The following is a 24,944-nucleotide window of genomic DNA, read 5'->3' on the forward strand; positions in this document are numbered from 1 at the left end:
TGTGTATATGCAAATATTCCAAAATCTAAAACACTTCTGCTCCCAAGCATTTCGGATAAGGGAGATTCAACTGGTATTAGGAATTGTTAAGGACTCCAAAACTGACTGTACCTCAGGTGCCCACTGGCATTATCCCAATCACTATAGCTTTACTTCTGGCCACCACTTTTCCTACTTAGGTTACTTGGGCTGACCACTGTCCAAGAAAAACTCACACATGCATAATTATTTTGATGTCATGCTAACATCAGTTCTGTTTTATAAATGGGTAATCTCTGTAAGGCATCCCAAAAACTGATACAATTGCAGGATTGCTGTCAAGTTTGCAAAGACTTTGCATCACCAGTCCCATTTCGAACCTGTTATATTTTTCTCCAGATACTTTATTTCCAAACTACTATGTATCATTCCTTCCTGTTAAAACGGAAGATCACATTAAACACCTTTTTCCAGATTCTCTTCTCTATTGAATCGTTTTGCAATAGTTTCAAAGTTTTTCATAAATTCTATGTATTGTTTTTCTTCAAATGTTTCACATTCTTGGCACTGAGGTGCTTCTTTATCCTGCAAATAAGAAAGGTTAAAGAAGTGAGCATTGTGTAAGTAAAATAATAAAAACACTGAGAGAGGCAGGGCAACACTAGCATATGACTGGCATAAATAATAATACAAAAGAAACAGAGAAGGGTCGTGAAAAGAAACTATACCTAACAAACTCGGGGAAAACCATACATGGTACAAAATATAATATAAAAAATGAACAAAAAGTTACTAAAGAACATATGAAAAATTACTACTAATTATATAATGAACTAAAATTACACAAATCAAAAAGTAATTATCAAGAAAGTAACTAACAAATATATAATCATATACAGAAGTAACTGACAGTGTTTTGCAATATTGATTTTACTGACAAATATTACCTACAATACCAGTATTTGACAGAATTGCTAAAGTGCTAAATAGAAGTCCATGAAAGAACTGTCTCTTTCACAACAACTTCAAGTCTTGAATCCTGGAATAAACAATGGTTCACTTCCTCATGTGTCAAGCTGTAGTAATGGAATAATAAGCAAACCAGCTTCACAGACAGGCTGCTATTGTAATAGCACACTTAGCTGAAACATTGTGTTTCAATCTTCAGAGAAAAAAAATCACAAGGTAGAATGATTAGGTCTCTGGCTTTCAATCATGTTTCTCAGAGGATAAAACATCATATTTAGACACTAACACATAATGCAAAACATTCCTGGTTGTGCAAAACTACCTATCAGTGGGTTATGCAGGACTATAAATTTAAGAGATGCATTAGTACTCAGAGATTTCTTTCAATGTGAGCAGATACGTCCGACTACATTTGGACATTTTAAATTTGGGCACTGTTTAGCACAAAGTTTCTAATGCTTGTAATCAATTCCCTGGCTTTCCTTCCAATTGGGAATTTGGGCCTTTGAATCAAGATGATGATGCCCCTGAGCTACAGTGCTAAGGATGGGTCAAAATATTTTGCTGACCAAGGCACAGCAACCAATAGTGCCCCCTTCAAGATACATAGTTCTGAAGTTGACCAGGTTATTGTGTGACATGAAGCAGAAAATCTTACAAGGACCCTACCCATTATCCATTTACTAGCAGTAAAAATACAATCATAATAAACTAAATAACTAAAGTTTGGATGTTTCATGATGATCACAATATGCTGCCTGAGTTAAATGCTTCTCCCTCCCCAGTGATAAAGGCTGGCTCTGTAAAATGAACACAGCAAGCATTTGGCTCTCCAGTCTTTTCCAGGACTCCTTTTCTCTCCTGCAAGGATGTTATCTTTAGTCAGCTGAACAGGCAGGCATCATGCACAGAAACATGCAAACACCACAGCTCTCGCTGTCAATTAGTTCTGTTCAGAATTTATTTTATTGCAATTTGAATCTATTGGTTTGTGTCCTAGTCTCTGGAGCAGCAAAAAATAAATTTCCACTTTCTACATGATATCCTATCAGATATTTAAAGATGGCTATCATATAAGCTCTCAATCTTCTCTTTTTGGAGCTCTCTATGCCATTCCTCATAAAGCTTAGTTTTCAGATGTTTTATCATCTTGGTCACCCTCCTCTAGCTTGCCAATATATTCTTGAACTGTGGTGCCTAGAATTTGATACAGTATTTGAGGTAAGATCTGACTAAAGCAGAGTAAAGCAGGACTTTTACCTCCCTTGATCAGGACACTATAGTCCTCTTGATGCAACCTTGAATTGCACTGGACTTTTTTGGGTGCAACATCACAGTGTTGACTCATGTTTAGCTTGTAGTCTATTAAGACACCTATATCTTTTTCACATTGTGTCAAGCCAGATGTTATCCATTCTATATTTGTGCATTTAATTTGTTCCTGCTTTCCTGCTTTTACCCTACATTTATCCCTGTTAAAATTCATGTAGTTAATTTTGGCCCAAGTCTCCAATCTGTTATGATCATCTGGAATCCTGAGTCTGTCCTCTAGGGTATTCATCTGAGGAACTTGGTATTCCTATAATAATGCTTTACTTATTCTGGGCTGTGCATCATTCCTTCTGTTTGCACCAGGCTGAGCAATCTTTTTCTTTTGGAAGAATACTTTGGAGGCAAAGTAGGTGCTGAACAGTTCCACCTTCTCTCTGTTGCCTATTACTGTTAGAGAGAATGATGATGTTTCTTGGAGAGTTACCACTAATGGAAGCATATACAGTCGGCCCTTCTTATCCACAGATTTCTTTTATCCATGGATTCAAGCATCCACAGATTGAAAAAATTAAAAAAAGTATACATTCCAAATAGCAAAGTTTTATTTTCCATTTTATATAAGAGGCACCACTTTACTGTGTCATTGTATTTAATGGGACTTGAGCATCCAAGGATTTTGTTATCCAAGGGGGTTCCTGGAACCAAACCTTAGCGGATAGCAAGGACCCACTGTATACTGAAATCATAATTTGTGGTGCAGGGTTTAATAAACTATCTAGGTCATTCACACAGCAATTTGTTGAAAAGGGAACTGGACGCTGGCACCAAATCTAGTATGATAGAACACATGCATGTACACAAAGGCTGCAAAGTCACTATCTAATCACCAATGATGTAGACTCTAGTCTACATCAGTGGTAATTAGGTAGTGACTTTGCAGACTAGTTTTCTAGAATAGTGGCCCTTTTAGAATGCTGAAAACAAGGTGCATGGCGTTATCCCACTAAGTGGTGCAGAAGCCTATCATGACATAACGAAAAGGTCACAAAATGGGAGAGTAGTCTCCTTGTTGAAAGAAACAGATGAGAGATTCAGAAGCCATGGAGCTGAGGTGTAGTCCCCATGAGACAGGACTGTGTAGCAAATTTATCCAGTTTAGGCTTTGCAAAGAGATCAAGTAAGGCTACAATGCAAGAAACATTGCTAGACTATATACAGATCTCACCCAAAAATAGTATCAAGACAATATATAGCAGATATGACAACTAGGAGAAATAACAGATTTACAATTGGGGACCATATTTCCAGAGACTTGATAGCTGTGGAAAAGCAAGTTAAAGAAGCAGCTTGGAGAAAAAATTAGAGAATTTCAGTGGAAGAAATTTAGTGGAAAATACTATTGGCCGAGCAAGTCACTTCTACCTTTCCTTTTTCTGTTCTCTGGCAGAAATTGCCTTATCTTAAAGTACTTTGCAATACAGATAGGGCTGTTGGAAACACCCTGCTTGTTACTATAGTACCCCTAGGGTACACTTACCTGTTTGCCTTTTAAAAATGCTTCTAGGGATCTCACAACACGATGCACTTTGTTATAAAACTTTTCATTTCCTCCAATATAGGCTTCATAGGAAAGCACTTTCATCTCAAGATAAAAACACTTCACCACTGATATATTACAATGCCCCTAGAAAGAAAAATTCAGGGGGGTTACAATATGAATGCTATACAGATTAATTCAGAAATGACATTTTTCATCCACACAGACCCTCCTGTATCAAGGTTGTACAAATATGCTATAAGGTCCTATAGACATGCAGCTATTCATGAAAAACAATCTCTGTGATAATGGTAGAAAAAGTAAACACCACCACCACAAACCTTCCCCTATTATCCCACAGTTGCTACCTATACCTGCAATATAAAACCATATATGGATGGAAGAAGTAAAGCATAATATATTGTAATCTATTCCTAATAAATTATTGTTAATAAATTAATTGATGATTAATCGCCATCTATTTGACAGTTGTGATAAAATCCAGTGGTTTCCTGGTATTTGTCCTGGGATAAATTTCTAAATCCTGACCACTGCAATGGGGAAAAATCAGGGGTCAGTGGGACATAAGGAAGGGCCTTTTCCCAAAGCAGGAAGGGTTATCATTAGCATTTTAAATCAAACCCAGAGTAAATCAGTTATCAGTCTAGCTGTTTCAGCACTTGCTCCCAAAAGGCAACTCAACTAGTTAATAGAAACCTGGCTGTTACATCCTGGAATTTACAGAATAAGTACAACTATGCCAGCTATATTGTTGTGGACTTTTGGAAATAAAGCTGCTGTGTTTCCTACAGAAATGAAGGAAAATATATGAGAGCCAACATGGTGTAATGGTTTGAGACCTCTGGAGACCAAGGAAGGGAAAGAAGAGAGAGATAGGTTTGTATCCGTTTTGCAAACCATGAGCCTTGGAAATCCTGGTAGTAAAGGGAAGAGAGAGAGAGGGAGGGAGGGAGGGAGGTTGGTACCCCATTTTGCAAGCCATAAGCCTTGGAAATTCTGGTGGTGAAAGGAAGAGAGAGAGAGAGGTTTCTACTCTGTTTTGCAAGTCATTAGCCTTGGAAATGCTGGTAGTAAAAGGAGGGTGAGGGTGTATGTGTGCTTGTGCACGTGGACACTGAGGTTTGTTTCTCCATTTTCTATATTGAGACTGTGACCCTTGGGAGAGGTCCAGAGAGGGACAAGGAGGGAGGGAAGTGGTGCTTTGTTTCCCCCTTTAGATCTTTTGTAACATGCCTCAGTGTATGACCCTTGACTTATACACGGGTCATATCAAAATCCATGATTTTGGCCCCAAAACTGCCTTCGACTTATATATTAGGTCGATTTATACACAAGTATATGGTAATCTTTAACTTGGGGCGAAGCAAATGAATGGCTTGGAGCAACCTCTGGCTGCTCCAGCCATGATCGGCCCGAGACTGCAGTGACTGGACACTATAGTACTGAAGCTGGCCATGATCCTGAATGGGCCACTAGCAACGATTGGCTTGTTGACACTCCTTTTTCAGATGTCTTTGGGCTGCCTTAGGAAGCTTCAGAGTGGCTTTGCGCTGCATTGGGAGCATGCATTGTCTGCCTGCTATGCCCCCAAAGTGGATGGAAGCCCCACCTTTTGGCCCCTCTGTTTCAGGCTATTGCATTTTATATCTGATTAATAATTTTTTTTATTACACACCTGTGCACCTGGGAAAAGTGCAAGAGTGCTAATGGTTGAATTCAGAACCACACTGTCTGTGAAGGCAGAAGCGGTTGAAGATGGTGATGTCTAGATGTGGGATGATAGGAAGAAAGAGTCTTGCACAAGAACCACAAGGATATCCAGAAAGTCCTAAAATAGGTAGAATAACAGTGGGATAGGTGGACAACCTCCACCCAACATAAAGAACTCAGGAGTAATCCAGACATGAAATATTCAGCACATGCATTATCATGGATACATCTCAACAACTTTTTAAAAGACTGATCAAATAATACTGTATCTAAGATGCATTCAATTTATTTTATAAGAGATGATTACATTCATGAAATGTACTTACAGGATAATTTATATCTGCAGTATATAAAGAAGCATCAATCTAAAAACAAAAAAATTCTATGTAATCAAGATAATCAAAATGAACAAATAATAAATACTTGAGACCCACCCTGCTTCCTAAGTGGAAAAAAACCCTGCAAAATTGGAAATCAATGGAACATGAGATGTTCAAGTTCAGTATTTTAAGAATATCTAATTCCTGAAAGCTTCTGTTTGACAGTTACCAAAATTATTGGTAAAGTACAAGGTTTCACCCATGGATGCTGAAAAAAAGTTTAACATAGGCAGCCTTTCAAAACATCTGCCCTTCATTCAGCTCAATGAAACATGTTTTTAGGAAGACAATTCTTTTCTGCTTTACTTCAGTGGAGCACACGTAAAATATTCAAATATCTCAAAGAAGAGGCATTTGATATTAAATGCTAGAATACATCAGTCATGCAGAAAGCACTGCAAAGAAATGGATTTTGGGGGAGGGGGGTTTACAAAATTTTCCCCAAAAAATTATCTTGTGTTAACCAGACTCTTGTAACCCTGATCCCTTAATTTCAAATAACTACATTTTAATTTGCAAAGTGCCTATCATGAACCCTTAAAAATGAAAGTAACCCTCTTTGCTTGGAAGTAAATTCATTTCTGTTGCAGTGTAGTTATTAGCGTTGGTGTCACCCAAGAAATTCATAGTATCACCCCCACTGACCTGTTCCCATACCGCACCACATAGAATCCTTAGTAATGTTTTTAATACTAATGTTACTCGTAAACTGTAATCCTTGTATAACATTAAATGTATTGGCAACAGCTGTAACATAAACAACTAGCAAAATTAAAATTATATCTTTAAATTGCAATATCATACATACACAGCCTAAATGTATTTACATGGACATAGTTTCATGCAGTTAAAGTGACAATTTGAAAAGATGTGATTTAAAAATAATAATAATAATTTTTTAAAAATTAAAATTAAAATGTTTAAACTTTTTACTTTTTTTTTAAAAAAAACTGAGGCCTTTCCTTCCTCCTTTCTTGCCACACTCACACCATCTCCAGTGTTTTAAAGGAACACAGGCAAAGGCACAGCCGGTTTATGACAAAAGACAGACATTTAGGGAGCAGTGATTTTACCCCCCATCAGGGTGTCACCTAGTACGGCCTGCACCACTAGCACCCCCTAATGACACCCCTGCTCTGTTGCACTTACTTGGGGCATACTCTCCAGTAAGCAGGAAAGGATTATGTAGGTAACCTTTGGCCTTCCAGCTATTTTACCCCAGTAAAAAAGAGATAAATCTCCAAGGGCTCAATTGATTCTGGAAAAAGCACAACACATTTTGCCCTACATATATTTCAATGGTCTCCTTCAGGAAAGATGTGAAATCTAACTGCAGAAATGTCCGAAGCTGAGAATTTTGTTCCATTTCCTGTTCCTTTTCTGTCTGGCAAATGGAATGAGATGCTCAGCTTCAGAAATTCCTGCAGTTGGATTTCTTATCACCTCTGAAGTAAGCCAGTGAAATATTAAGAAGCCAAAATGCACTGGGTGTTTTTTAAAATAAAACAGCCATCCACGGAATACGCAGAGAAGTGTCCCTTTTTTTCCCTTTGGATGCTATTGGGTAATCTTCAATTTTTGTCACTTCTGCTCCTTCCAGGTATTTTGGCCTACCATTCCCATCAGTCCCACACAGTATAGCCAGTGATAATGGATTGTGGGAGTAGTAATTCAAAATATCTGGAGGGTCACAGGCAGTGTACCTCAAGCATTGGGGGAAAGGACTGGCAATTTCTTTTTCTAATGGATTAACAACTGGGACCATAGTTGTGCTTATTGTGCTACAATTTGTTTCTTCTCTGAAAAATTACAAGAGAATATCACCTGTTGAGTCCTGGACTGATATCAGTCCATGGACCAGCACTTTAAGTAGCACCTCTTTATAGGATTGAATCTCTACTTTCAAGTTATATACTTTCCAAATTACAGAAGCCATAATATACAGTGGACCCTTGTTATAAGCTGGGGTTTGGTTCCAAGATCCCCTGTGTATAACAAAATCCGTGTATGCTCAAGTCCCATTAAATATAATGACATAGCAAAATGGTGTCCCTTATTTTTAAAAAATGGAAAAATCAAGGTTTGATATTTGAAATTTATACTTTTTTTGAACATTTTCAAATCGTGGATGCTTGAATCCGTGTATAAAAAAATCTGTTTACAAGAAGGTCCAACTGCAGAATAACACTATTCCCACTTCTCTTATTTGAGACTACAATGTACTGTATTTATATTTTAAGCCCTATGTTAGTTCACTTCTATTCTGTAATCTTACCTCAGAATGATTTTTAATCTGTTTTAAATCTTCTATTACTGGTCCCCAAGAAAATAATTTGCTGGTCTGTACTTCTAGGAGGTATGAGCTTGGATGTAACAAAACAACAAAAGTGATTAAAATACTTTGGTGTAATCAAAGCAAGGGAATTTATTGCTTAAGACAATTATCAAAAATAAACATAGAAGATACAGGTCATCTGTAGGATGTATTTGATGCATTGATTGTAATTTCTAATCAGTAAACCCTTGCATTCCTCTCTACAAGCTGACACCACAGGATATCCTGATTTTTTATTTATTGCAAGGAATGACCCATGACTCTAATTTGGCCCATGAATAGTTCCCATTTACCCTAAGATGGATTCTCCCACCAACTCACCCCCCCCCAAAAAAAAAAATTCCCCCAGAGAACAACTGGGCACAGAGTAGGGGTGTTTTAAATGCTTTTTATTTGTTTTGAATGAATACTGATTTTAATTGAACATGTTTTTGGTGGGTTTTTCGGGGGTTTTCTTCCTGACGTTTCGCCAGCATCTGTGGCTTCATTCTCTGAAGATGTCAGCCACAGATGCTGGCGAAATGTCAGGAAGAAATTTTTTCTAGAACATGGCCACAAAGCCCGAAAAACCCACAAAAAAACATGAATGCCAGCCATGAAAGCCTTCGACTTTACATTTAATTGAACACTTTAATTATTTTTAAACTTTATATCCTGGGTATTAGCATGACTTTGTTTTCATGTATGCTGAGACCCAGTTTGGGTACCATGTTAGGAGAATGGTGAGATATAAATTAAATAAATGAGTATTTGTTATTTCTGATCAGAAAGATATCTCCACACTGCTCACCATCCAAACTCAAAAAGTTATTGGATTTGCTTTTTAAGATGAACTGACCTAATTTTCACTTTCCAAGCAATCAGCTTTCAGTTTTCACACTTCTTCCAAATTTTATAATCATTTTTTTCTGTTCATGAAACATATAGAAAAATTCAACGGAATGCCAAGACAAAGGTAGCTGTTCTTGTCCAAGTGAACAGAAAAAGATTTCTACCATTTTAAGAGGAACTACACTGAAACATAAGGTAACATTCACCATTTCACTACATTAGACTTGTTTTTTAACCCAGTACATCACCTAGAATTTAATCATGGAGTTTTATTAATGCTAGGACTGAGTTGTTTCTTTGTACTTCTGCTCTGTCTCACCTGAGGAACCTGCATGTTTTGATCTCTGGACCACAGATTACACTGTTTCTAGAGATGGGGATCCAACACTTCATCTTCAACCCAGCATGCACTGCCTGTTGTAATCAGCTACAAACAGCTACACCTACCATTGTTCATGTAATTTCCATTTAATAGTTGAGTTTAACTGCAGAGCTCACAGCTACAATATATGAACATTTTCAGGAGGCTTGCTATGCTCTCCCCGCTCCTCCAGTCCTTTTCAATCAACTATCCTGATGAAATGTTTTGATTCCAGTATATGGAATTTAGTTGTCCCTCATAAACAGATTGGCTCCCTGTACATTTTTAACACTAGAGACTTTTCAGTTGTACAAAAATGCACACAAGAAAATCTGCACATATTTCTGCAGAATGAAAATTGCAAACTGGTGTAGAACTAGGACAGAACTTGTACATGACAAGTGTGAATGCTACAAAAACCTGCCTATATTCCCTTAAAGTCTGTTGCTAGACTATCACATTTGCACAAGACCAAAAGCAGGAACATTGTTAGTCTTGGGGGGGGGGTGGAACCTTTAAACAGCACATTGAACATTGTCCATTCCTCTCTTGAGGTTCATACAGTAGTGACCAAGGGCCATTATTTGTGTGCCATTTAATGATTTTCAAGAAAATATAATTAAATTTATATTCCTAATCAAATTATCACCAGTGCATTCGGGAGTGCAATTACTGTATCTATTATTTTAATCCCCATCCATGCCACTACATATAGTAGCACTAATATAAACTATAATTTAAAGTTATAAACACCAAAAAATGAATTCCTACCAAAATGTCCTTCCATTTTGTGAAAAGGCAGTATTCCTCTTGTACTTCAACTGCACTACTGCTACAGATGTGTTTTTTGAATCTTTCCCTGCAGTTTGTTTTGTTTTGATTTGTTCCTTAAGAAAAATATCATCATGACTACAGCATACTGCTTTGCCTCCTTAACTATCTAATTATGAAGACAACTGTTATGTCTGAACAGTAATTTCACATAAATACTAAGATATTTGGGGCAGGCAGTTCAGCATAATGCCTCACTTATTCTAACTGGAAAAGTAAGATATCCTGCAAAGTTAAATCTCCCTGGTAATGTACACATAAATGAGGACATTTTTACTATTTCAAGCTATAATTACCAAAGAATGAAGATGGAAATGGCAGATTCATTAATTAACAAGCTCCAGAAATAATTGTTCATAATGACATGCATTTGCTACTGAAGGTAAACATTCTCAAGTGTGTTTCCTGAAAGACATAATTTGCGAAGGGGAGGAGTGAATAGTACACAAATACATTGCACTGTACAATCCTACCTTTGTTTTACACACATTTTTATTAACCTTTAGGAAACTCATTCTGCAAACAGAATATAACAGAGGCTAGATGATGATGGTTAAGCAGTATGTGCTTCACTTACTGGCAATGGGAATAGAAATACTTAATGCATTGACATACAGGAAAGTAAACTGGGGAAAAATTCCTCCATGCAAACCTGTTTTTCTGCTCTGCTGAAACAATTGCACTGCTGAGGTGGTAAACAAAAGTTGATGGATTAATGAATAACCTATAGGGTTGCTGTAATTCTCTCCCATAAAACCAGGACTAAAGTATATGAGACGGGGCTGGCCAGATTAGCAACAAAAAACACCAACCCACAAATAAACATTTTGTTTTCTTGTACCAATTATACTTTTCAGGAGACTGTACTTGGTCAAGATACTTTGATTTATTTTCACTGCACATCAGTTTGTAAAATTCAGTGCAACTTACATTGGCCATGTTGTACTGAATGTCAAGAATGGGCCTATTGGATAACAAGAGTGAATCTATTTTTTCTGATCAGTCCACTGGAAACATCTGGAAAAACTTTTAGGTTCTGTATAGGTTTTTCCAGAGATAACAGTACAGAGACTTGAGAAATTCAGTGTTCTACACCCAAGAAAGGGGCCTTTGGCTTCAAAAAGGACAGAGACACTATGGATCCAAAGTGAAGCAACTTTACCTACCAAGTTCACCCAGATCTTTTTGGACAAGCATATACTACTATTTACTTGATCTCTACATTCCTAAATTCAGCCTAAATGAAACATTCCCAATTATGGTAATGAAAAAAACCTGTTAATGCTAAGGATAATTACAAAAATTCCACAACTGTATTATTATTATTATTATTATTATTATTATTAGTATATCAATATCCCACTTTCCCCAAAAAATTGGGACACAAAGCAGCTTACAAATTAAAAGAACAATACAATCAAAAACATCCGAAATGAGCATTAAAATAGAATTAAATTAGAACAGGATTAAAAAATAACTCATTAAAAGGATAAAATGCAGTTTATAAAGATAAAACCACTTAAAACCATTACACATTAAAACAGTTAAGAATATTAAAATGCATTAAAACAATAATAATAAAATTACCATGAAAGCATTTGTGAATCAAAACCATTTTCTAAATATCCAGCAGGTTTGTATTAACCAATTCCATGTCTTGTGAAATACAATGATGTATAAATTGAGCAAACCATGAGTACTGAGAGTAATAACAACAACAATAATAAAGTATTTATTTATATCCCGCATCTTCCCTTTTGGGGATCAAGGCAGGTAACAACAGAGGTTAATACAAATCAAAATAATCAAACAAAACAAACCCCCGAATCACCCAACCCTCACCCTCCCTCCTTGAATAAAATTACCACAATAAAACCATATATAAATATAGATCACAATAATAAGTTAAAATCAATTTAACACATGGAGGCAGCGGTGAGATTTAATCAGAGAATCAGACTTGTTCTAGTTTGGGCAAAGGTCAGTCTGGGAAGGCCCAACAGAAAAGAACTGTTTTTATCGCCTTTTTGAAAGCCTCAAGGGAAGTGATTTGGCGAGTCTCTTCCAGTAGGTCATTCCTATAGAATCATGGGATTTGTAATTTTGTGAGGCACTGAAACTCTTTGGCAGAGAAGGCTAAAGACCTTGTAAAACTACAAATCTCAGGTTTCTATAGGAAGGAGCTACAACACTTAAAGTGCTATCAAACTGCATTATTTCTACAGTGTAGATGCACCCTGACATTTTCCTGGTGAGGTGGAGCAAGACAATTTCTATACCAAATGTGGTCCTGAGCTGGACTGATCTGGGTCTGGTTTATTTGAAGCAAGGCTGGAGTTGATCAGCAGTCATTTGCTGGGGCCGCATTTCTAAAGATGCAAAAAAATGGGACAGACACACAAAACACACACACATAGTGTAACCTCTGATAGTACAGAAAGCCACGTCTGTTTGTAGCTTACAATGGAAAAACAATGGATTGTATTTTTTTAAGCAATAGGTGCCATTCATCAAGAGCCACCTTAATATCAAAGCTGGGCTTGCTTGTATGTAAGGTGTGAAAGGAACCTAGCTTACACAATCTAACTAAAGAATCCTGGAGGCAACTGCTATCATAGAGCTTTGTTTTTTAAAAAAAATCAATTAATTTGGCAACCCAAGTAGAGATTTTTTAAAATCTATTAGCCTCATTTTAAAATACAATAGTATTTCATTTTGAACATGGGTTTTAACTAGTCAGGTTAAATTGTGATTAAATCTGCTCCGATTTAAGCAATATATAAGATGAGATGAGATGAGATGGGCTTAATTCTCTTACTGCATATTAAATTCCATTCACGTGGCAAGCATCATTTATCTGGTAGACGAACCAGAGATAGCAGTTCAAATGCCTGGCTCATCATCTCAGAAAATGACATCTGACTAATTTTAGTTGTGGTACTATATGCTCCAGGACATGGCAAGAAGAAATGAGGACAATTTAATCCATTCAATATATGGCCCAATTAATTTAATGCTGACTAGCTTCCAATGGCAGAACTGGAGAATGTCATTTTGCTCTTTGTTCTCTTCGTAAAAATCTGAGTATTAATATTAGTTTCCATTATTTATGACAGACCTTCTGTCCTCTATTCCTTACTGTGTTTTCCCCCAACTGATCAATTAACAAATTCACAATGCCCTATACAAAAATACAGCTGCAGCCTCATACATAGATACTTCAGAGTAAGCACCAGTAAACATAATAGTGTTTTTCCGAGCAGACATGTATAAGATTTCAATGATAAAATAAGCATCGGCAAAACTCTTTCTTTGTTTCTTGTAACCATTTACTGCAACAGTTATTAAATCTTCAGCTTCTCTGAACTCACCTTCAAACAAATGGTGCTGTGTTGTCATTCTGTGATGGCATCATTATGCTGTAGCAGATGTAGAAATGGGGTGAAGAATGTACTGAAAAGCACGTTAAAATCAGATATTGCTGTTTGTTTGAGTCCTCCTCCTGCCGGCACATCTGGCTGAAATGATAAAGAAAAGCTTTAGTGAGAGTCTCTCTTTCCATACGCACACATACACACACTGAAGAAGGTTCCAAGTTTTGTCCTTGACCTATCCACAGGTCATGGCAAAATCCAGTTTTGGCCCCAAAACCTGACCTCGACTTATACATGAGGTCAACTTATAGTTGAGTATATACGGTAGGTGCTTGAGCAGTAATGGCTCAAGTGTTTAAGAGAGAATGGATGCAGATAGTGTGGTGTAGCGGTTAAGATGTAGGACTGGGATTGCTGCAGCAGTTTCCTAAACTTTTAGACTTTTTTTTTCCTGTATAGGAAAACATCCACTATCTCCTACCTCCAACTGTGGCTTGTGAGAAAACCCAAAATGTTCCTCACAAGCCCCCAGCCCTCTTCCATTTCTAGCCCTGTCTGTTATAGTGCTGTATAGTATTAAACAGCACCCTCAGGTGCAATACTGAGGAAAATTGTCCCAATTGCATAGCATAGCACTTTTGGGGAAAATGCTATTTTAATGCTAGAAAGGACTTGTACAATAATGTTGTAAACTGAGACTGCCCTACTTTGTCCTATCATGAGAAGACATGACTCACTAGAAAATATAATAATGCTTGGAAAGGTAGAAGGCAGTAGAAAATGAGGAAGATCGCCTTCCAAATGAATAAACTCAATCAAGGAAACTACAGCTCTTTCTGTAAGACCTTAGAAGAGCTGTTGGTTGCAGGGTGAACTGGGAGATTATCAGATGGGGGGGGGGGGGGGAGCCAGGAGAAAAAGGCATACTCCTGGCAAAGTTGCAAAATCATGCTGGAAATTTTCAAACACATTGCACTTATTCGAGACTTAACCCATGAAGATCCAGGAATGCTCCAGCAATAAATCATTCACAGGTTAAGTCCTGAATAAGTGTGACATCATCTGAAAATCTTCAGTGCCATCAAGCAACTTTGCCAAAATTATGCCTTTTTCTTCCCCGATTTTCCTCATCTGGTAATCTCCTTGGGATTTCTCATTCATGGGGTCACTTTAAATCGAAATTGACTTGATGGCAGTTAACAACAACATGACCCCTGAAGAAGTGCAAGTATAGATCAAAACATCTTGGGCTTGTTATTAATAAATCAGTCATCTACTGAGCGCCTTGAGACTTGTCTGCTGTTTTCTGCTGATTATATTGGGTGCTTCTGAGTTTTTGTTTCCTCCACTGTTATTATGGCAGGAAAACAAGGATCCACAATTCAAAGGATGTTGGGAAGCTGGAGTGTGTCCAGAGGAGGGCAACCAAAATGGTGAAGGGTCTGGAAACCATGCCCTATGAGGAGCAACTTGGTGAGCTGGGTATGTTTAGCCCGGAGAAGGGAAGGTTAAGAGGTGATATGATAGTCCTGTTTAAATGTTTGAAGGAGTGTCATATTGAGGATGGAGCAAGTTTGTTTTCTGCTGCTCCAGAGAACAGGACTCAGAGCAATGGATTCAAAGTACAGGAAAAGAGATTCTGTCTTAACATTAGGAAAAACTTCCTTGCATCAAGAGCTGTTTGACAGTGGAACACGCTTCCTCAGAAAGTGGTGGAGTCTCCTTCTTTGGAGGTCTTTAAATGGAGGCTGGATGGCCATCTGCTGGGGTTGCTTTGATTCAGTATTCCTGCATGGTAGAATGGGGTTGGAATGGATGACCCTTGTTGACTTTTCCAACTCTACGATTCCATGAAAAGCAAGATCAATGGGGATTGGAAGCTTTCACATCTCTCATTGTCCAGCAATTCTCACCAAGATCACTGCCCTATCCTTTCTGACAATAATAATAATAATAATAATAATAATTTGTATTCCACTTTTTCACAAAGGAATCAAAGCAGATTCCAACAGTATAAATAAAACAATTAAAAATTATAATTTAAACCCCCCAAAACCCGACCCCTCCCCCCAATCATAAAAGCAGTGATCAACCCCTAAAAAAAGATTAAACATCAAAAAATTTGAAACTATCCAATATGAATACACTAAAATTTCAGGCAGATTAGGCTAGAAATGAGTCTTCCTCTAGAGGAGGGGGGTACAGGGGTGATGGTATCAATCAATTGTGATATCGGTATCTATAGAGGGGGAGGCAAGTCTAATGGATCTAATGGATCTAACCGAGTCTGGAAAGGCCTGCCGGAAGAGATCTGTCTTAATAGCCTTTTTAAAGGCTTCCAAGGTAGTAATATGGCGAATCTCATCTGGCAGGTCATTCCAGAGCCTGGGAGCAGCTGATGAGAAGGTCCTCTGGGTCATCGCAGAGTCAGGTCTTCTTAGGTTGAAGCAGATTCTTCCCAGAGGACCGGAGTGTGCACGGAGGATTGTATGGAAGTAGGTGCTCCTGCAAGTAGTCAGGACCCAACCCATGTAAGGCTTTAAAGGTTCAAACCAACACCTTGCAGCTTGCCCAGAAACTGATAGGCAGCAAGTGAGGAGATTTTAGTACCGGTGTAATATAAGCAGTTCTGGATGTACCCGTGACCAGCCTGGCTGCCATATTTTGTACCAGTTGAAGTTTCCGAGCTTGGCATGAGGGTAGCCCCATGTAGAGCACGTTGTAGAAGTCGAGTCAAGAGGCCTTCCCACTCCAGGAAGGGGCACAGTTGGCATATCAGCCGAAGCTTAAAGCAAGTGATCCTGACCGTCGCATCCACCTGAGCCGTCAGTTGGAGTGATGAGTCCAGCAACACCCCCAAGCTGCGGACAGAGTCCCTCAGGGGAAGTGTGACTCCATTCAGAACGGGCTGGCATAATTCCATTCCCAGATTAGGGGTCCCTATTACAAGTACAAGTCTTACCTGGATTCAATTTAAGTTTGTTTTCCCTCATCCAGTCCATTACCGCATTAAGACAGGCATTCAGAGGAAAGACGCCATCCTTAGTCACTCAGCTCTTATCTGAGAGATTTTGTCTGTGAAGTAGTTATTAAAAGCATCACAGCAGGCTTTTGTAGGTTCCAATAAAAAGTTCAGGGTGGGGTGGGGGGCATTTGAGTCAAATCCCTTACCACCCTGAATAGCTCTGCTGGATGAGACTTCGGCAGATGCAATAGATGCAGAATAGAAAGATTTCTTAGCTGCATCTATTGCTACTCCACAGGATTCATAGTTCCAACCAGCTCTGAACAGCATCTTTTACACACAAACTTCAACCCCACAAGCAAACTGCTCAGCTCAACTGGGATGTAGGGAAAAGTAGGCGAGACTTCCACTAACTTTATCAAGAGTGGCCAATCCTTACCTCTTGGTTACAGTAATATAACAACATTCTTTTTGTCTCTTGTTTCAAATTGTGGGTTATAGTAGTGGGTGGTAATCACATATTTCTTGGTTTTAGCATTTTTAAAAAGTTTTACACCATATTTTTTACAAAATGTAACAGCCTGTTCCAGATTTTATTTTCTGTTTTGTTGGACACAACTGATGAACATTCATAAAATCTGAGTGCTTAGAATGGGTACCACTAGTATTACTTATTATTTCTCCCAGCCTTCAAGGGCTCCCAGGGTGGTGCACAAGTAAAAGCAATTAAAATAGTAGTTTTAGGCTGTGATTTCAACCAAGTATTAATAGAACAAGAAATCAGAATCTATAGCACTGTTTGTGAAGAGCTGTGATCATGGTTTATGAAATTTACTGAGACAAGGAAAACTGGGTTGGAGAAAACAAGAAAGGGAAAACAAACAATTGTTGGAAAGTTTTATTATGTGAGTTATTTAATCATTTGTCCCAAATATTTCCTCAGTTTCTTTCTTTTATCATTTTTCTTTCATTGTACATTCTGACCACAGTGAGTAATAACCTCTCCTTTGGCAAAACCAAAGCAGAGCTCATTCCTTTCACATCCTTGCTCAGCATGGACTTGGATTTTTACCTTTCAATCTTTACAGTAATATGCCTCCAAAGACACTTTTTAAAAAAAATCAATAAGCTTTGTAGTGCTTTGAGCCTCAAGCTCCCAGCACTGTGTTGTTTAGAAAATTATGTGCCTTGCGATTACTGCCTGCCTAAAATAACAAGTGAGCTCTTGGCATCATGCTGGGCTACCTCTTCATCCACAGCAAGTACCATACAATATTCAGTACATTTACTAAGGCCATTAGAGAACAATAAAGAGATAGGAAAAAATGAGGAATGAAGAGATTAAAATTGAATAAATGTATAGAAGTGTGGGGATGGAAAGGAAAGAATTAAGAATAATAAAATAATAGTAGCAACTGAAACCAGAAATGGTAAGAAGGTAGATAGAAAAAATCAGGACATGGAAAATGTTTTCTTTTTGTTTTTGGGACTTCACTTTCCAAAATTCCATAGCTACCATGGAGTTATAGTGCCCCAAAAGTAATTATATTAAGTCCTGGCAAAGTTCCCAGTTTGAAATCATCCATAATAATTCTGGGATATTTCCAGATAGAAGACACTCTCTCTCACTCTCTCTCTCTCTCTCTCTCTCTCTGTCTCTTTCTCTTTCCCTTTAAGAAGCAGTGGAAAAACATGTACAGTCAGTCCTTCTTATACATGGATTTTTTATATGCAGATTCAAGCATCCATGGTTTGAAAATGTTCAAAAAAAGGATAAATTTCAAATATCAAACCTTGATTTTCCATTTTTTATAAAGAACACCATTTTAATATGTCATTATATTTAATGGGGCTTGAGCATCCACAGATTTTGTTATCCACAGGGGATCTTGGAACCAAACCCCAGCGTATAACAAGGGTCCACTGTAGTAGCAGCCAGTGTCTGGGGTGTGTGCATTTGTGTGCAGTGAATTTGTGCTGGATTTTATTACAGACCTTAACATTATTCAAGGAGCTGAATCTACTTTGGGGATAGGGTTCAGTAAATAAAATTGGTTGATGTTAGCTACCTTCAAGTCAAATTCGACTCATGGAGACCCTGTGGATGAGACATCTCCAAGACTCCCAGTCTTCAATCTCTCTGCTCAGGGCCTGCAGAATCAGGCCTGTTTCCTCCCTAATTGAGTCTATCCATCTAGCATGTGGTCTCTTCCTCTTTTTCTGCTGCCTTTCCTAGCATCACTGTATTCTCTAATGATTAATTTAATCTCATTATTTGGCCAAAATATGAAAACCTCAATTTATTCATCTTGGCTTCCTGAGACAGTTCTTTCATAGCCACCTTCCCAATCTTTGTCTTCTGATTTCTTGACCACTGTTTCTATATTTGAGGCTAGGTATGTGAACTCAAATAAAATACTTTTGTTTAAATTTCTGGAATAAAATCTAAAGCAAATTCACCAAACAACCCAGAAGTCTGGAAATTCACAGTATTTTCATTCACATATCAGTAGAGAAAACTTTTCTATATAAAAAGCATGTAGTTAGTAAAACCTTCAGAAGTTCAAAATTCAGAAGCCGTGAAGAGCTCTTTGTACCTAAAAATGCATGGAGAGCATTTTGCACATCCCTATCTCTAGCCCCACCCATTCATGCACAAATGTGCCTCTTTTCACCCACAAGACATTGATTGGTATGTTTTGTCTGGTACTTAAAGATGTCACTGAATATTAAAAGGTTATGTTTTGCCCTCGTTATGATCTAATTGCTTTGAGTTATCAGGCTCTTTAAATGAGGGAATTACAATATTTATGTGTCGCATAAATGATGCATTATTTTCTAAGGACATCTATAAAACATTATGCATCTTGAAAGCCACCTTCCATTATCTGAGAGCAAAGGATCAGTGAGTTGTATCAGCTTCCCCATTCCAGTCCTCCCCACCATTTCTGAATGTGCAGTGGAATTTTACTATTACCTCCACCTCCACAAGGCACTCACATGAAAAATGAAAATATGGAGGAAACACTTCATGTGTGATGAATATCCATGAATTATCAGAAATGCACAACTATAAATCTATGTTATGTTCAGTATCCCCTGTTTGACTAATAATAAATGCAGACAACAATCATTTTAGGAACCAAGATTGTGTGCCACTTCTTTACCTTGTCAGCCATGCATAAAGTAAAAATGAAAGTATAGGACAGCTTCAGCAACTCTTAGTCTATTGTTAAAAGTCACTGATGTCAATTGTACTTGGTGGTTTAATCATGCAAGTACTCTAAATACAATATATTAACTGCTAATAGGTGGTCAGCACTCATTTGTCATGGAAGAGACTGCTTGACTGAACAAGGTACTCAAAGCACGTTGTGGCCTTTGTAGGCAGTCTTATTTTCAGCAAAATAAACAATGGTCTGTAAAATAGGGGGTTGGACTGAATACAACCTGTAGAAATTACAGCAGGGTGCTAAATTTGCAAGACTGTCCATTTTAACAAACCAGAGCTGTTTAGCAGATACATTTAGAGCCTTATCACATTCGAAAAGTAAGGCAAGAGGCAGCGCCAGTTTCTGTTTACATCTCTGCATCTTTCTTTTGAAACGCAATTAAGCTCTTAGTCTACCAATATCTGAAAGGGCTTTATGTTAACTGCAAAGTGAAATAGATAAAATAGTATCAAATGACTTGTAAAAGAATCACTTTGGCCCCCAAAACATAAGACTCTGGACTGCTGTCCTTATTTGTCCTGTGACTCTGTAAGGACCACCTGACACATGTCATCCCTGAATCTACTTATGTTGTGCTAAATGCAGTCACCACAAACAAAGTTAATAGATTTGTAATTATCAGTTACTTTGGCTTCATTATTTCACCCAAGAAGCAATTTGTTTCTTTGTGTCCAAAGGCCAGAGGTTTTACTTCATTACCTTGCTTCTAAAAGGTATGAACCTCTTCATTTCCTTCAATTAGAAATATTCAAAGATATCGTGTGGAGGCATGCCGTAGAAGAATAAATAAAACCACAGTTTTTTAAAAAGGTAGTTCTGACTTATAAACTGCTCTGGAACCTGGAACCAAAGCTAATATAAGAAATAGGTCAAAATGAAATTATAAATTTATTTATAGCTATTCTTAAAAGGAAAGAAACAGAACAATTTGGTTTAAAAAATGTGTGTAAAATCAACTGAAGTACATATCAAAAATAAAAGGTTGTTCTATTGTATGACATTCAGGCAGCATAAATATGTATATTATTAAAATCATGGGTAATCATTCTTAAAGGCAGCAGTATTGCCAGCAAGAAATCTATTACTTTCTACCAACGAGCTCTGAGATGCAAAATTATTTTGTGTTTTACACAGTACTGGCTGCTTTTATTAGTTTGCTTAGTTTTTTGTAAATATCATTTTGTAAATATTGCAAAATGGTTTGCAGCTGTGGTGTCAAGGTACTCAGAGCCAGATGAGAAGAGAACTTTCCAGTTGCTAATAATCCATGTATTTACTATGTTTTCCACATCGTTGGAAGTTTTACAGTGTGCCAGAATGTTTTTCATTCAAATATGATTACTTGCTTTTGCTTCTTCTTTTTTTTCTTACTCCAGGCCTCTGGGGGCATTTTTTCCTTTGCTCTCCGTTCTATTTTGGATCCTCCCTCTTTACTGAAAGCTTTTTTACTCTTATTGGCTGTGGATTTTTAGAATCTTTCTTTCATAGCTGCCCTCCCCATTCTTAATCTTCTTCTGATTTTTATTCTTATTAGCTGTGGATATCTGATGACAAATGAACAGGGAGAACAGCAAAATAATAATAATAATAATAATAATAATAATAATAATAATAATACTATAATAGCTGAAGTGGCCACAGGTTTAGATGACTTAAATTGAGAAAGGATATTATCTTGCAACTTGTAATAGCTATAATGAGTAACGTTTTTGTTGTTATTCAATGCGGGTTATGTCTTCAAATACCAACAAAGAGAGAGGAATAGCCTCATGCTTTGCTTGTTTGCTTCCCAGAACCATCAAGGCTGTGTGCTCTGGTTGAAAATGAAACTAGGCTAATGGATTGTCTCCTCTAGCAAGGCCTTCTTATATTCCCATCTGCTCCATCCACCAAGTGGCTTCATAATCTTGATTATATAGTTCTGTGTTTCATTCAGAATTTACAACATAACATACATACCTCACATAAATTTGATGGTATTTTTTGTCAAAGTAAACCATGCATATACTATATGGAAAGGACATATCTAGCCTCTTGGGCCTGCCTCTGAAAGAAGTATTACTGTATAACTATTTCCATAGAACTAACTGGGGCTTCCAAAGAATATGTGCATTTTTCACCAGCCAAGTTCCTCTGCCTGTGGATCTCTTTATTCAGAATTTCTCTGATTCACAGATTTAAAGCAAAGGATCTAATCTAAGGTCTCCTTTGCCCGGATCTCAAACTGGATTACATTTTTGTGCATACACCAAAAATTAACACAAAAATAAAACATAATCAATTCCTGTTTTCTTTGAAAAAGAACACCTTCTAAAAATTCACCTGACACAATAGGGAAGAGAATGAGAAAAAGACATGGAGTGGAAAAATCTGAACACCCATCTGAAATCAAATAGTAGTGTTTTAAATAGTGTCAATGTATGTTCTCTGGGAATTTGCATTTTAAAAAAATCTTTCCCAAGCTACAAACCTTTTCTTTTGTGCTACTGCATCCCTAGAATTGTGCTACAACCTTGAAAATCCAACAATGGAATCAATTCATGGTGCCGTGCTGTAGGCAATTGATGTAATGGAACCCGTTGCATTAGTTCTGAAGATCTTAGAAACTGCAGGGTATGCTCTGTTCTTCACTGTAAGAGAAAGCAGACAACCTTCTCATCAGTGAGGATCAGACCATCAGCCAAAAGGACATTTTGTTTCCAGCCTAAAGCTTTTAATTCCTCACTGTTCTTTAGTATCTGAACAGATACAGGAGAATGAGTGATGTTCTGCTTCAACAGTTCTCTTGATATGCTTGCCTTTTTCTACTTATACAAACCAGGCAACATGCCTACCAGAGACAGACTGTCTCATCCACCTCACGAAAGTCCTAAAGCATACTTCCTAAGAAGCAAGTTCCTCTTAAATTAATGAGACTCAGTGGCAGCAGGTGGCTTCCATGTCAATACATCTGTTTCAGGTTTTAAAAAGAACCTTAAAAGAGCTGTCCAAGTTTGGGGTAAGGATAGGGTTCAGCAATTTGAATAATTCCTTTAAAGTTTTGAATAAAACCCAGTGGTTTCCCACACACATACACACAGAGAGATGGAATCTTCCAGCTGCTGTGTATCAGGCTTACTAGAAAGTAGCATGCTTTAAAATGAGGCTTTACACTGCATGCATTGTGACTACAACTGTTATCAATTCTAATTAAATCAAATGGGAACATGCTTTGAGCTGTGGAGGAAAAGCAGGATAGAAATGTAACAAAAAGGTTTTAACCATGGGATAATATTACATGGTGGGAAATCAAGGGGTTAAAAAGGCATTTTCCTGGGAAACTTGCATGATCATGGCGAAGATTTTCACTCACATCGCAATCTGAGAGGACTTATCCCAGGAAGAACCAGGAATGCTCCAGCAACAAACCATTCATAAGGAAATCCCATGAATGGTTTGTTGCTGGAACATTCCTGTTTCTTCTCGGGATATGTCCTCTTAGATCACGACTTCATCTGAAAATCATCACTGCGACTGCACGACTTTCTCGGGAAAATACCTTTTTAATCCCCTGATTTTCCCCATGTGATACTCTCCATAGTTTATACCACACATCTTGTATGGCAAAATCTTTCTGGACAAGTTACCATGGTTTTTGTTTGTTATTGCTAACCGCCCTTAAGTTGATTTTGAACCATGGCGACTGTGTGGATGAGACATCTCCAAGAACCTCTCTCCTCCACTGCTCTGCTTAGTTCCTGTAAACTCATATCTGACTCCCTTAATAGAGTCCATCCATCTAGCATGTGGCCTTCCTCCCTTTCTACTTACCTCCACCTTTCCTAGCATTGTTGGTTTTTTTCAATTAGTCATGCCTTCTCATGATGTGCCTGAAGTAAACACCCTCAGTTTTGTCTTTTTGGCTCCCAGGGAAATCTCTGGCTTGATCTGCCTTAGGACCCACTTGTTTGTGTTTTTGGCTGTCCACGGGATCCTCAGCACTCTCTTCCAGCACCACATCTCAAATGAATTGATTTTCTTCCTATCTTCTTTCTTAACTGTCCAGCTGTCGCATCCATACATGGTAATAGGGAATACAATGGCTTGTATGTTTCTAACGTTCGTACTGAGTTGTAAATCTTTGCATTTTTGAATCGTTCTTTCATAGCTGCCCTCCCCATTCGTAATCCTCTGATTTCCTGGCTACTGTCCCTGTTCCTATCAATGTTTGATCCTAGGTATGATAATTCTTTTACTGTTTCTATTTCCTCATTGTCTAGTTTTAATTTGTGTAGATTAATTTGTGTCATTATTTTTGTTTTCTTTATGTTCAACAGTAATCCTGTCTTTGCACTTTCTTCTTTGATTTTCCTTACTAGTTGTCTTTGAGGTTTTCTGCTAGTATTATGGTGTTGTTTGAGTGTCTTAGATTATTGAAATTCCTTCCTCCTATTTCCACTCCTTCTTCGGTGTCCAGGCTTGATTTTCTTACAGTATATTCTGCATACAACTTGAATAGGTAGGGTAGGCCCGTTCCGCACGGGCCAAAAGTATGCACCAAGCGCGTACTAGGGTTAGAAAGGGGCGTCCTTTCCGGACGCCCCTAACCCTAGTACACACTCGGCATGTACAAAATGGCAGCGCCCATTCTACATGGGCACCGCCATCTTGATGTCGCGGACGCCTAGCATCAGCACGTCACGTGGCAGAAGTGACGCCGCGAGTGTGCGACTAGTGATTTGTGGCACCACTTCCGGGGCACAAAAAAGAAGCCGCTTTTTGTGGCTTCTTTTTGTTGCATCCGGGAATCGCGTGGTTTGTCCACTGCGGTTCCCAGACACAGCAACCAGCAGCGCCAGCAGAGCACCATTTTTGGGCGCTCTGTAACACGCCGTAGTAAGATGCAGCCTTGTCTGACCTCTTTGCCAATTGGGAACCATTCTGTTTTCCATGTTCTGTTCTGACAGTAGCCTCTTGCCCTGAGTACAGATTCCTCATCAGGACTATCAGATGTGTTGGCACTCCCACGTCTTTAAGGGTGTTCCATAGCCTTTCATGATCTATACAGTCAAACGTTTCACTACAGTCTATAACTCAGGCACGGTAGAGACCACAACTTGGGGGCGGCCTGCTCCCGCCCCTTTTCACTCTGGATTGAGGGCAGGGC

At 38.1% G+C, this 24,944-nt stretch overlaps 1 protein-coding gene across 2 annotated transcripts in view; it reads right to left on the bottom strand.

Moving 5' to 3' along the window:
* Nucleotides 1–225: 225 nt before the first annotated feature.
* Nucleotides 226–24,944, bottom strand: part of LOC149312948 (interleukin-15-like) — a 32,026-nt gene continuing 7,307 nt past the window's right edge. For both annotated transcript variants that reach the window (XM_089525756.1, XM_089525755.1), the window contains 6 exons: nucleotides 13,598–13,744; nucleotides 10,523–10,631; nucleotides 8,144–8,231; nucleotides 5,815–5,853; nucleotides 3,758–3,904; nucleotides 226–564 (listed from right to left, as the gene is read on the bottom strand). In XM_089525756.1, coding sequence (XP_089381882.1) covers nucleotides 436–564; nucleotides 3,758–3,904; nucleotides 5,815–5,853; nucleotides 8,144–8,231; nucleotides 10,523–10,596 — 477 coding nt within the window. In that variant the 5' untranslated portion in view covers nucleotides 10,597–10,631; nucleotides 13,598–13,744 and the 3' untranslated portion in view covers nucleotides 226–435. The remainder of the gene's footprint in view (nucleotides 565–3,757; nucleotides 3,905–5,814; nucleotides 5,854–8,143; nucleotides 8,232–10,522; nucleotides 10,632–13,597; nucleotides 13,745–24,944) is intronic.

The sequence above is a fragment of the Sceloporus occidentalis genome, unplaced genomic scaffold, assembly GCF_023333645.1.
Source record: "Sceloporus occidentalis isolate IW3139 unplaced genomic scaffold, rSceOcc1.0.p SCAF_5, whole genome shotgun sequence".
NCBI classification, from domain to species: Eukaryota; Metazoa; Chordata; class Lepidosauria; order Squamata; family Phrynosomatidae; genus Sceloporus; species Sceloporus occidentalis.